The following is a 15,047-nucleotide window of genomic DNA, read 5'->3' as shown; positions in this document are numbered from 1 at the left end:
AATCATAGATGTTGTGCGCTACTTCATGTGTGCATGATTCTGGATTTTTTTTTATTTGACCACTTTTATTTGATATAAGCATCCAACACTGGCACGGCAAAGCTGGTTCACTGCTTGTACAATTTAATATTTTTTTTAAACAAGCTAACTCTGTGAATCTCTCTCTTTTTATCTCTCTACTTATCTCCATTTTTACAGTCCATTAAAGGAAGTGGAAATGGAGGAAAGGATAAGAGGGCAGTAAAAATCACATCTCAGAGCTGAGCAGGAGACAGAAGTCTGAGACCAAACTCAGACCTCTTCTATAGAAATATAATGCCATAAGCCTTTCTCATATTTCCCCCATCTTGTTTTTCATCCTTCACTTTTCTTTGTTAAACAGTTGTAGATATTGCTTTATGTGTATCGGTCTTTACATGGCCCTCGTGACGCTTGCATTTGTGTGCATTTGCATTAGTGTGCGCAAAAAAAAGAATAAGAGGACAATTAAGACTAATCTTTAAAATGAAAATGATCACTACACCAAAATTAGGTTATATAGCAGCTTTAGTCTGACTTGCTTACACCTCTTGCGAAAGCCGTTAGAAAACAGTGAATCTGGCTTAGATGGCGAGATCTTGTTGCATGCAACATAATTATTATTATTATTCTAAGTTATGATCAAAGAATATTTTTTCCAATTTTTTCTGATCAAAGCCAACTGAGCAAGCCTTATTATTTGCTTTAGAGATTCAAAAGGAAAAATTAGGCACCACATAATTATTGCTTTTTACTCTGTCTAAACATAGCCCTTCTCTGAACGTTGAAGTCGCATCCGCCACAACTACCTCAAAGTGAAGGTCTTTTATTGTCATTTAATGTGTAAGATCTACATTTTGTATGTATTTGGTAATGCAATCAGATTAACTGGTCACATTCTAGCCTATATGCTATGCTTTTACCTCCGAAAAATTCAAGAGATAAATTAGTATATATATATATATATATATATATATATATATATATATATATATATATATATATATATATATATATATATATATATTTTTTTTTTTTTCCTTTTTTTTGAACTTATTAAATGTAAACTTACTTTTTATATACGTTTTTCATAGTTTTCTTAATGCCCATGTGTTCATACCTAAAAAAGGGATTCCCACAGATAACAGTGCATCACTGAAAAACAAAAACTTACTGAAGATGATGCATGTATTCAAATATGCAGGATAGGCATTTAACCATAATATATCATAATATACCCTATTATAGAGACCTACGTATGTAGCTTTTTGTGAATTGTATTAAAATGTACCATTGGCCAACCATTTCCGTTCTGAACGTCTGACCTCTAAAGATAACTAAACAAATGCAATGTAACGTAATGTTTTAACAACTTTATTCAAAGCATGCTGCACAAGTTCAAGTTTCCAAGTCAATACAGTTTACAAAATACTGCATGCAGCATTGAGGTCTTCACGTAGAAAGTGCCTGACACACCGAGCACCGCGCATGCAGAGGGAGAGACGTGAGCCGGTGCGATCGGGGAAAACGTGCAAGAGCCCCACCGGATGAACGTCTGCCCCCGTCACGTGCCCTCGGCCACAAGTTAAACTTGAAGAAAAATAACAAACACCTGCAATTCAGGGTGAAAAAGTCACCGTTCACAAAACAGCATGCGTCCGAAAGTGATTGTCCAGTACAAACCAAAAAAAAGGAAATAAAAAGAATAATAATCTTATTATAATGTCGAATAATAAGACTTGAACCCCGCTCCCGCGAAACGGAGTCAAACCAAAAGACTGCTGAGGGCATTTTTTTTTTCGGCGGGATTTTCTGAAATAAAATCAGAACTTCGCTACATTTCACTCGTAAAAGGAAGTCACCATGACAACGCGTTGCCATTAAGACCAATCGTGAAAAAGCATGTTATCGTTTATCACTTTATTAAAATCGTTGTATTTTAGATAACTAACTTTTACGAAAGTTAACCTTTTACGAAAGTTAGCCCCACCCCCAATCTCTTTAAAGTAAATTAATTGTAATTAGACCATGCGTAACCACAAAATTAACTGTGGTTATACAAATATTAATATGTCGGAAAACCACGGTTACTGTCGTAGAATTTGCTTGTAACTGTAACATAATGCAGTAAATACATACTTTTTTTCTGAGGTAAAAACGTGTAAACACTTCACTGTATAAAATCACAAGCAAAATGACCTCAAATACAAAAAGCTACGTAAACATGAATAAATACATTCTCATTTCGTAAACGTGCAGCGGAATATATGTCATCTTTGCTTCAGTCCAACCAAAAGACGGCGTGCCTTTTCCTTTCAGAACTCAAAGGGAGTGAAAAGGTAAGTTGCATATCTCCGTGACTCCCTGTCCGGTTACAGGTGACCCCCGAGGCTAACTCAGTCCGATCATCACCGCCTCCACGTCTTTGGATGGTCTGCGGTCCTTGACCAGGAAGTTGATCATACTTTCGGACTTGATCATGAGGTTGCAACCGAGAAAGAAGATCCCGAACATCACCGTGAGAGAAAGAACGCACAGCACCGCGATCTGCACCACGCGCGTAACGAACAGCTTGCGCTCGTCCTGCGCGAGAACTAGAGACCCGCCGCCGTCGTTCGCGGTCACTTCGCTCCCATTCCCCGTGCAGCAGTCAACTAGTGTCCCCGCCAGTTCTTGGCTGCGGTTGAGCAGAACGCCGTGCGTAAACACCGTGTGGTTGAAAAACGTTCCGTTCATCCTGAGCGGAGCCGCGGAGCACTGGAGCAGACGACAGTCGAGCCTCTTGTGGCATCAACTCACTTTCTACAACTGCCTGTTGAGTCAAGTTTTGAGAAGAGGGAACTAATAAAAGTATCTCCTAAAATCATTTATCACGGTTCGCACCATCGGTCTACGCGCAACCCGTGCTTGATTCTGTGCGTTCTCGGTGGGTGAGAAGTCTTTACAGGCACGATGAGCGCTCAAGGCACTTCCAAAGCAAATGCAGCTCAGCGGAGACCTGCGCGCAGGTTTCGTTTACGCGCCCTGGTCCGTGTGAAGGAGGTGGGGGCCGGGAGGGAGAGAGAGAGAGAGAGACGCCGCGCGCCATCAGCCTGCATGTCGCCAGGGAGACCGTTTACTGTCGGCAGAGCTCCAGAGGATATTCTCATCTATGGAGTTTGATCCAGTGGTCACAAATGTCAGCTCAAATCACGAGAAGCACACGCCCTGAACTGGACGCAACTTCTTAGATTTTAAGAGTTGAGGTGCTTTCGGAAGACTCATCTTGACGTGTTCAGACCCAGAGTTTATTTCCATGCTTTTTGAAGCATTTCTGAAGTGAAGCCAAGTGCTAAATAACCCATTGGAACTGAATGGCGGCATACATTTTAAATAATAGTACGTTTAATGAGTTTAATAAGTTTATTAGATCGTTAGACAAAACAAACGAAACAGTGTAGTTTTTGGTGAGTATATACTCAATATGTCCAGCTTTCATGGCTCATTTAGCTTGAGTAGCATAAAAAAAAAACCTCAAACTAATCAAATTTGTAATTTGATGATATTTGTATAAATACAAATCTGATACTTCATTTGAATAAAATGAAAACTAAAAGAATTTAAAATCACACAAGCTAATCTTTTATTCACAATATAACATAGATAACATGTTAACAGATATAAAAAAATGTTGTAATAATTTTATGCATAGAATGAGCTAACTTCAATTTGATCCCTGTCCTAAAATAGTTGGGATGTGGGCATGTTTACCATGGTGTAGCATCTCCTCTTCTTTTCAAAACAGTCTGAAGACGTCTGGGCATCGAGGTTATGAATTTCTGCAGATTTGGTGTTGAAATTTGTCTGTTTTTGGTGTCCCATTTATACCTAATAGGTTCCCAGCAGCTGAAGAGTTTGTGGTCATCTTTGATGATTTTTCATTTAATGATGCTATACTCTCAGAAACCTAAATAAATTTTGGTATCCTAAAGGTAAATATTAACATTTAATGTGTACATATTTGAATCTAACAGTTACAAAAGTGTACCTTTTGAAAAGGTACCAGCCATTGTGGGGTGGATGAAAAATCTGCACTGCAGGCAGGTCAAATCAGCACAGCACTGAATTACTGAATCTATGAAGCCATGCTGTACAGTATGTGGTTTTGCATTGCTAAAAAATACACAAGTCCTTCCCTGAAATAGACGTCATCTGGAGGGGAGCATGTGTTGCTGTAAAACCTTTATATACCTTTCAGCATTCAAAGTGCCTTCCAAAACATGCTCATCCTGTGTGCTCTTATGCACCCCCATACCATCTAAGATGCTGGAATCAGCCCCCTGTTTGTCAGCCCCTTTAAAACTATAATCATCTATCTGAACAATCAGGCCAGTGCTGCTTCGGAAAGTTTATCGTTCTCACTCGTTTATTGACCTGAGTGTGCTACTAATGCCTAGTGAATGGTTGTTTCTGTACACGCGCACATTTGAATGAAGCGTGCGCAGGAGGCACTGCACGGACTGCACACCTGTTCTCATGAAAGTGCTTTTCAATGGCACGATTTTCTGTTTCTATTTGGTGTGCTATTTATACACAGAAACTGAATTTGCTGTGCTTATGAAACACACCTTCCCCACGCCCCTAAACCTAACCGTTGCATGTCATATGCATGGCACAGTTGTATACATAGCACACCAAATGGAAAGAGAAAATCACACCTTTGAAATGTGCTTTCATGAGATCAGGTCACAAATGTAAAATTCGGGTTCACTTCAACATATTCATGAGCAAATACACTCAATAGTATCCAAGTAAACACAGTCCAGAAACAGTTTGATATTTGATATTTGATGTGTGTCAGTATAACGGACTTCTACATTTTTTATATTAGGCTAATAATGTTAATCAAACAACAAAAGTAAAACAAGGAATAACAAATGAACTAAGTAATTCTTGTGACTTTAATACGTAATTATGTATTTTTACTCAATACAGTAACACAGTATTCAGTAAAATGCTGTTTATTGAGGTCATTTGTATTGTTGTTCTGTCTAAAGGTCCCTCTGAGGGCTCAGCTTCAGTATTCCTGGGCCCATTTAATAATGTCTCGGGGCTTGTCCGATCGAACAGAGAGTTCCTCACTTTCTCTGAACCTTTTGATGATAGATGGTGAGATTCGCAAAGCCTTTGCAATTTGATGCTGAAGAACCTTGTTTTTAAAGTATTCTACAATCTTTTTAAGGGCTCTTTGGCAGATTGGAGGGCCTCTATCCATTTTTACTTCTGAGAGACTCTAAGACATCTAACATATCCATTTTCTAGCTAATCATGTTACAGACCAGATGTCAATTCACTTAATTAGCTGCTTTATTGTGAACAAATTGTCACATGATCTCATGATCTCTTTTAGTTTTCATTGTATTTAAATGTAAAAAATGCGGAATATGAGTTGTAAAATACATTAAAATATCAGGCACAACAATGCCTTTTACTTGTAAAAAAAAATGTATAAAATTGATCAGACCACAGATTGCATAAAGAAGATTGTAAACAACAGGTCCTTCAGTAGATTTAATCATGTTGATGATTTAGATGCCTTAGAAATTCATGTAGTAAAAATAATGCAGCATGGTTAAAATACTCAAAAAGCCATCAATATAATGCTAACAATACAACGGTAATAATAGGATAACAAATGAGAATGTCCTACAGTTCAGTTAAATGTATTTTACTAGAAAATGATTAATTGGGATAGATGGTTGGTCTAAATTTATGCAAAATATATTTTGCCATGTTAGCTTCATGTCACATCGATATTAACTGGTCTAATCAAAATATAAAATGTTGCATAATATATATTCTTTATATTTATTTTATACCATCAAAAGCTATTTTTAACTGTCAAATCAACCAGTAATGTATGCATCAGCTTTGCGGTGTACACCCAAAACTAAATTTAATCACCCCTATGTCTTAACAATTCTTTATGCAAAAAACAAAATTAGATATTTTGAAGAATGCTGGTGTAACAGCTAGCTAGAAATAAAACGTGATAAGATCAAATATATTTGTATTTTAAGTATATTATATATATATTTGAACATAATTAGGGTCTGAGGAGATTAAACTGACATCTGGTTCCCCAAGAGACAAGGCCAGTGCAGGTCCAAATATCACAAAAATTATGAAACAAACATTGATTTACACAGAGTACAGTATTCTCCTGTGACAGTACTTTGAAAAAGTGAGGACAGCGCATGAAACGCTGCCAGGCGAGTTTGTTGAGAGCGCGCGGGTGGCGGGCATGTGTGTGTGTGTGTGTGTGTGTGTGCGGTGGCTGGCAAATGTCACACTGACAGAGAAAACCGTGGGAGAGAAGAGATGGGGATAAATTAAGAAATGAAGAAAGTGTCGATAAAACCAGAGCAAACTTTTCTGTGAAAGTCGAACTGTTCTGCATACACTATTGATTCTTCACTTTCTTTGCCAAAAAGAGAGAAAAAGCTATTTTAATTAATTAAGGCACTTACCTCAAACAGCATTATAGGATTATTCCTCTTTCAAGCCAATGTCCGTTTTCCACCTGTCAGGCGGTCTGCCTGTGAAAATAATAATTGGCTAGTTTGAAAACAGTGTTTAATTAATTTTGCACAAAGGCTACTTGCATACAGAATTTAATCCCCAAACCCTTCAGCGTTATGATGCGGTCAAATCAGATTATTGTTTATAATGCAATTAGCCCAGTTGTGACTATAAATAAGACTACAGTGCCATTCCCGTCTTGTGCGTTTCATCATTTATTGCATGAATTAATATGAAAGAAGCCTAAGAGCGTAAATCTACATGCTGCATATCTCCCACACAGTTTCATTGTACTTCACACATTGCTAACTTTCTTTGTGCTTTCTCTTGCAGTTCACAATGTAGGCTATATTTATTAGACACGCTGCTATGAGTCCAGTAAATCACAAAAAAAATGCATTTCACATATTTAGATATTGATGGATCTTCACACTCCTTAGCAACAGGCAGCCTTTATGCATAGTGACAGATGGTTGGTTATTTTGGCTGGAAAATCAGACATAAGAAAGGAAAGAGACGCATGGATAGAGACAGAGAGGGTTGCAGGGTGAACGGTCAGAAAAGTGGGGAGATGTTCCCTAGCAACCAAGTAGGCTTCACTCCTTTTTCCTACTGCTCATATGCTTGCATACAGAAAGCGACGAACTTTAGCAACGCAACACAAAGAAGCGCACGTGCACAGTGCTTACAAGGATGCACTGTTCTCAAATAGTTTTTTTAAAATAATTATTGCAGTTGCTTCTGATAAAAACAAAGGTTTAACCTTCCTTCGCAACCGTTTGTTGTCTGCGGGGGGTTTAAACTTCCTCTCTATCTAAATGGCACTTTGCTGAGCTCACCCAGTGAGTACATTAGCAGTCTAGCGCTAACCAGAGGACCCAGAGAGGTCTCGCAGCATGGTGCCGTGCGCGCTCACATCACAGAAGCATGTAGTCTCCGTTAACCTTAATGGAAGAAGTTTGAAACAACCAGGACTCTTCCTAGATCTTGACTCCCGGCCAAACTGAGCAACTGACGGAGAAGGGCTTTGGTTACCGTGGTGACCAAGAACCTGGTGGTCACTCTAGTTTATCTTCATGATCATATGTGGAGACAGAATAAATTACAAAAGGACAAACATCAATGCAACACTTTGATGAACCTCAATTCTAAGCATCATGTTTGAAGAAAACCAGCTTTGTGCTGGTAGCAGCCTCATGCTTTGGGGCTGTTTTTCAGCGGCAGGAACTGAGGGACTCTTCAGAGTGGAAGCAACACTCTTTGCAGCAAAATATAGAGAAACCCAGTCCAGAGCAAGTTCACCTTTCAACAGGACCATGACCCTGAGCACACAGCAAAAGTGGTTTATAGACAATTGGGTGAATGTCCTTGAGTGGCCCAGACACAGCCTGAGATTGAACCCAATCAAACCCCCATCAGACCTGACAGAGCTTGAGAGGTGAAGAGGAGAGGAAGATAATTGACAAATTGCTAATGAGCAAATAAATGTTGTTTGATGGCAAAGTTTTTTATTTTTAACACATTTCCAAACTTGTGACAATTCTGTTTTTGCTTTGTTAGAATGGTGTATGTAGTGTAGATTGATGTGAAAAAAGTCATTTAAAACAGTTGAACATAACAAAATGTTATACAAAATGAATACTTTTGCAAGGCACTGTACACACACCCCATCTCATTTCTTTGCATTTTTATGTATGTACATATGCATTATAGAATGCAGCATGTATCTGTGAGATCAGCGGATAATGATGCTTTAATTAAGACTCTGTGAAGAGACCTCTTGCTGTAGAGTTCAGACAAGCACACACACACACACACACACTAACACCAGCCCTCTACTTTCTGCATTAATTGTCCCTGCTTCTTTTTTTGGTCTCCTGTCAGTCCTCTTATGGGAGAACACATCGCACACACCCGCTTCATGTGGTCAAAGGTCAGCTTCTCTAGCAGAGCTCAATCCAAACACGCATTATATGTTATTAGCCCGCGCTGACCCCCCGATCGGGTCTGGAGCTCCAGCGATCTATTAGGCATTTCTTTCTAAACACAAAGTGCATGAATGGAAGTGGAGTCACAGGTGAGTAATGGAGATTATTGAGGAAGTATTGTCAGGAGAACTGAAACGCAAACACCTGTGCGCACACAATGGCGCAGATCAAGCCTGTGTACTGCGGCTTACCCCTCTACCTCTCTCTCAAACGCAATTCCAGCACACTAGGCAGTAACTAAGCAACAGGCCAGAGAGGGGGAGAGAAAAAATAGAGAGACACAGAAGGGATGGGGTGACAGTGTCACTGGGTCCAGTGGTATCTGCGGTTTCTTTAGCATTGATCTAATCAGGCCCCATCGGTCTACCTTTTTTCTTTTATTATTTCTCTTAAACTCTGTCCTTCGTCAGAGAATTATTGCGATCTCATGATAGGGGCCGATCTGTCTGTTACAGGTATGTATCTCAGCCAGAAAAAAGTTGAACAATTGTGTTATAAAACAGTAGGAGGACTGGTGTAGTTGTAACACTTTTTACTCTAGTGAATACAGTTCAAAATTTGGGCTCGATAAGATATGGGAAGACTATTTAATGTTTGGAAAGACATCTCTCATGCTCACCACGGCTGCATTTATCTGATCAAAGTACTGTAAAGCAGTAATATTGCATTAATATTGCATTATTTAAATACTTTTAAATTGTAGTTTATTCCAGTGATGCAAAGATGAATTTTTTTTTGCATCATTACTCCAGTTTTCAGAGTCACAGGATCCTTCAGAAATCAGTCTAATATGATGATGTGATGTTCAAGAAACATATAATAATATATGTTAATCTTTATGATCGCATTTGATCAATTTAATGCATCCTTGCTGAAAAAAAAAAAAATTAAAGAAAAAAATAAATACTGACCACCCCTAACTTTTAAAGTAAATTTTGAATATGTTTACCTTAAGGATCCATATCTATAAAAAAGTGATTATAAAGTTAAATACCTTAAGGATATATATAAATATATATATATATATATAGTTTTTGTAATATATGTATATAAAAATAAAGTTAGCATAAAAAAAGTACAGTTACAATTCATCAAATTTTTACAATTATTTTTCCTCTCCTTAGCAATGTTGTTCATTCCATTTTTCTGTAATGTAAAAAGGAAAAAAAGATACCCTTCCAAACTCCATTAATGACTCTAAAGACATGTAATTCACTTCCAAGTTCTGTTTCTTCTCCATCAAAGCATTTGACCAGCAAGTGGCATTTGCTCTAATAACCAAAGTCTACTTTCTATCTGAGTATTGTTCAACGCATCAAGCCGTTATTCTTTGCTGGTTTTATACATATTAGTTTTTATATATTAAAAAGATTGTAAACATCTGCTGACGAACATCGTGCTGGGTTCGTTGTCATGGGAACATCCCAGCTGAAGATAATGACAAAATGACATCGCTCCCTTGACAAGTGCACTCTAAACTACTAAACGTGCTCCGCTCACGCAAGTCTCCACTATCACTATGATCTGGAAAATTACCGTGAATCGCACAGTACACAACACCTGAAAAGTTACACCCTTAGCTTTAAAAGTGATTTGTAAGATATGCATTGGAATGGATTGGAAAAATGCTTCAACAGGATTTCAGGTCCATAATGTGAATCAAGAGCTCTTCACGTTATTGAACAGTGAGAGGGTTTTAATTTGAGCGCTCAAAGAATCAGGACTAATGGGTTCCTTGAAGATGGGGGCAATTTAGACAAGCCAAATGCTCTTCATCAGTTCATCATTGTTGCTAAGTGACCCTGGATACGCTTAAACTCAGGAGTTCAAAGTATTTGAGCTATATTATGTATTTGAGCCGTATTGTGTCAGTGATCCAGAGAAACAACAGGATATATAATAAAGCTTCCAGCATGTGCTGTAAGGGAACTACAGGCATATCCGAGACCATGAAGGTCACTTTCGGTCCATCCAAGACTGAGCCTCTAAACCAGTCACAGACAGTGACTCCATCCTTCGAGTACTCTGAATACTCTCTGTCAGGCACAGCAAAGTCTTTCGAGGTAGACAATGGAAGACAGTGAGCTTAAAAAAAAAATCAAATTCACAATGAATTAATTTATAAGGAGTTCCAGTTCCTGGGGGCAATTTAAATTGGTTTTCTCCTTCACTGGGACCTGACGTTTTAGGAAGCAAAAGTCAAGAAGAACATATGGAGGCCAACATCAGTTCAGCAGAACTAAATATGAGAAAACCAGCCAAAAAAAACATCAGCAGTTTTACAGTAGCTTGCCAACTTGGAACACAATGCCCAAAAAGAGGTGAAACAAAATACAATAGAGTCATGGATGAATTCAGTGCTTGTTAATCCTAATAAATCAATCCAGACCATATCTGTGAAAGGAAAAGAGTGTATTTTCAGTTCTGGACTTACAAGGAAGAGAACATAGACATCAACGTCAGCCACAACTGACTGCTTTAACAAGCCTGTGTTTGTGTGAAAATGGCACTAACAGCAGTCTGTAGTGGACAAAACCGATATCATGATAGTGGATTATGTGTGTGTGTATTTTTTATGTTTATGCATGCAAAGTGTGTGGGTTGTCTCAGTTTGAAGGCACACCAGTGACATCATTACTTTTCAAAATAGTAACTGCAAATGAACTCAATATTCCAAAGCCAACATATAAGCACGCACGTACACACACATGCACGCGCACACACACACACACACAGTGTCATCACCACCTAAAGCCTGCAATCTCAGGTTAGGGTTACCATAGCAACCAAAAGAGATAATGGCCATATAGTTGGGCACATGCCGCAGGGTGTGTGTGTGTAAGAGAGAGAGATGTCTGTGTCAAAAAGTCACTGACACTAAGTGGATGATGGCTAGTCATCTTCTATTATAATACATAAACCTGCTTAGAACTCAGGACTGATCTGAACAGCGAGCGAGTGAATAATGGGCTATTATGGTATTTAATTTCATTTAGTTTATTTAATGCTTTCTACGCAAGACTGTAAATAACATTAAATGTTTAACGCCGCATCATTCACTGTTACTGACTTGCATTGATCTATCATAATACACGTCGAGTTAAACAGACCGACACTAAATGCTAACATAGTCTCATAGTGATTAAAGTTGCCATCAGTCTCTAACACAAGGTCCTGCTGGGGCGCCTGGCACTTAATAAATGATGCATTACTTCTTAATGTGTTAAAATCAATAAATCATTGATACATTTGTGCAAGGAGGATGAGGTACCTTCAGGCAATAGATCTCAACTGGTGGGTCGTGATCCAAAAATAAGTCCCAGTCCGTTCTGACAGGCTCGTAGTCAACCGACAAACTGCAAAAAAAGATGTAGACACCGAAAGAATTTATTTTAGATAAGATGGAAAAAGTAATCAAAATATTACCATTCCTAAAACTCAAACTGAAATAAAACATAAATGAAAAATGGATTTAAAAATGACAAAAGCACATAAAATACTAAAGTCTAAACAAATAGTAACAATAAAATTAAACATACAAAAATAAAAGAGAATTTTGAAATATACGGTACATAAATACTGCAACTGTAAATAATATTAAAATAACACCGGTTTTAATATTAATGAAGGATCCATGAACCACACTGATCACATCTTTTGCTGTGGATGTCAAAAGTTGCATTTGCAACAATATTTTTTGTATTGGCAAAAACGTGTTCAAACTAAGAAGAAACTACATCATAAATTACATTTAACAGAAATACTGGAAAAACCATAGTTTGTGCTTACCCAAATGTGTTTTTTGCAACATGAGTCAATGGCTACTGAGAGCATGAAATAATTGAAATTCAATGAAACACTTAAACTGTAAATACTCTAGATTTATCAACTTTGCAAATGGTAACAAATCAGGGGATCGAGGGACCGAAACAGCTCTATTAACAATTGCAGGTTTAAAACTATACCGCAAAACTAGCTAAAAAACCCCACTGCTTTAAAGTCTTGATGCAGTTGTGTTTGTGACTGAGATTGTCTCTATGGAGATATCACGAAATGAGATAAAGAGCAAGACAAAGAGTCTTTTAGAAGCGGAAGGCTCATGTATCTAGATTCCTCTTATCAACTCCTTTCATTGATTTTTTTTTTACTCATCCAGAATCAAACAGATTTAATAGAATAAGCGCGAAGACATAAGCAGCTTGAAATCTCAGAGCCAAAAGCATTCGTAATAAATGAATCTGTCTTGTTTTTCCTCCCTCCCTTTCTCTCGTCTTGTTTCTCAATGCCCCCACAGTGACAGGGCTTTTAAAAATAGCCGCTCTTTCTCTTGATTACGGCACGCGTCTTGATTAATTACAGTGTTTGAGGTGTTACTGTGGGGTGGGTGTGATCGTTGTGGGAGAGGAGCACTGAAATGACTGAGAGAACAGGAGAGTGGGAGCGCACTGAAGGGAATATGCAGCACTTTCATTAAATGAACACACATGCCTCCCAAAGTTTGCTGCTGCTTGACGCAAAGCGCTTATTGGTTCAATGGGCCCTAAATGGTGGGACCAAAAGTCTGACAATAAGGGATTCAAAATCTAATTTAAACCCACAAATACAATAGAATGGAAAATAAAGGAACATGTTATTCGATTCTGAACTATTTCTACTACAATAACACTTTGAATTAGCTGGGTGACTGGTTCGCCTTCAGCTGAAATTATTTTTGTGGTTTTCTTCTATCGTGCATGAATTTAAGAGAAAATTTGCTAAACATGAAACATCTAGCTTTTCACTTCGCAAGACATTAACCGATGGACTTACTTGTTTATTATTATGTTTCAAGGATTCTTGTTGTGTTTCTATATAAGCAGTTTGGACTCTCATTTATCTCAGCAAGCTACACAATGCGAAATTTCTCCTAATCTGTATTGAACAAACTCTTCTACATCTTAAATTTGCAACATGTTTATATTTATGGCTGAAATATTCCTATTCCTTTTAGTCTCAAATACCAGAAAGCAAGGGCTGCCACACATCCACTATCTTACTCCTTTTGGCTTTGACCAAAGCTTTCTTAAACACACACAAAAACACAGCGTTCACAGCCACTTTAGCACAGAAGAGTGCCGGACGATGCCTAATTGGTTGTGAACCCAACAGCCCTGAAAAACTGTTAACTCAGTAACAACACACATGCTTTTGAATTGTGTGATTTGCATTTAATGCATGCATTTACCCAAATGTTTAGCTATGATAAGTTACTTGTAGAAAGAATAAAATATGTACACGTTAATGATTCAACTAAAGAAAATTATACATGTTTGGAATTACGTGAGGTTTAATAATGACAGATTTTAATTTTGGGGTGAGCAAAAAATGTAAATCCCATAAATCCCATAAAATGTGCTCGTTTATGTGCAACTTTATTACACACCGTTGTTGAAGACTCTATTTGTGATTTACTTTGTCAGAACAATTAAATAGTGTCACCTAGTGGATATGTTGAGTACTTCAAACTACTAATATCCACTGTAAGTTATAAAAGTTCTGTAAGTATATTCATTCTTACAAATATATAATTCAATTAGTATACAATATATAAAAAGAATAAAACATAATCAAGTAAAATTGAACTGTGGTCTAATCCTAATGCCAAAAGATAGAGGCTTATTATAAGAATATGAAAAGATCTATAAGAATAAAGAGGCATGTATAAAAGAAACAAATAATATGTCATAATTATGGATTTTATGCATATATACATAGGAGACATCATAAAGAGACTTTGTAGGTTTTTAAATCCAAAACCAAGTACAGTTCCCATACAAAAGCAGTCCACCCAGTCATCTCCTTAATTGACTGCCATTCAAAAGAACAATGTGATCAAGTGTTGTGACATTTCAGCTGACAGTGAAGATCACCTGAGGCAGGTGTGGTTTTTTATTGTTGTTCAGCACACCTTGGCTGGTTTTTCTTATGATTTTCAAAGCAGTGTAAACAAATCTTTTTCCGTATAGTTAGGCCTATACAGTTAAATATCATGGCATCTCAAATTAAACCGATTTTTTCCCCATCATCCTTAGGGACATTTATAGCCTGTTATGGTATTAGTTGTGTTTCCTTAAGCATACAAGTGTTTAGGGAAATCATACACACAGAAAACAGAAAGTAATTACTAAACAGCTAAACAGCATTCCATTCATTTTTAAAGGAACACTCTTATATTCAAATTCAACAGATTTTGGTGGCAGCCATTTGTCAACAAAGAAACAGCAGTTACAACACAGTCTAGAAGAGAAGAACAATTGTAACTTCAGTTAGCAGCTCTTGCGATACATTTTTTAAAAAGTTGCGTTGATTTTGACTTCAAATACAAACATAAGTAGAACAGAGAATAGGCCACTATTTTGAGAGGATCACTCTCTGCTGGAAATGCTGATGTTTGGAGTTACTTTTGCAATTCTCTATGCAGCATGAATGACAAACAATGGT

General features: G+C 37.5%; 1 protein-coding gene across 1 annotated transcript; it reads right to left on the bottom strand.

Moving 5' to 3' along the window:
• Positions 1-1,376: 1,376 nt before the first annotated feature.
• rprml (reprimo-like) lies at positions 1,377-3,046 on the bottom strand. The gene has a single exon (XM_043233797.1). It carries the CDS (start codon positions 2,752-2,754, stop codon positions 2,410-2,412), a length of 345 nt encoding a protein of 114 aa, XP_043089732.1. The 5' UTR covers positions 2,755-3,046; the 3' UTR covers positions 1,377-2,409.
• Positions 3,047-15,047: the final 12,001 nt, after the last annotated feature.

This window comes from Puntigrus tetrazona, chromosome 3 (assembly GCF_018831695.1).
Source record: "Puntigrus tetrazona isolate hp1 chromosome 3, ASM1883169v1, whole genome shotgun sequence".
NCBI lineage: Eukaryota > Metazoa > Chordata > Actinopteri > Cypriniformes > Cyprinidae > Puntigrus > Puntigrus tetrazona.
This window is presented reverse-complemented; position numbering and strand designations above follow the sequence as displayed.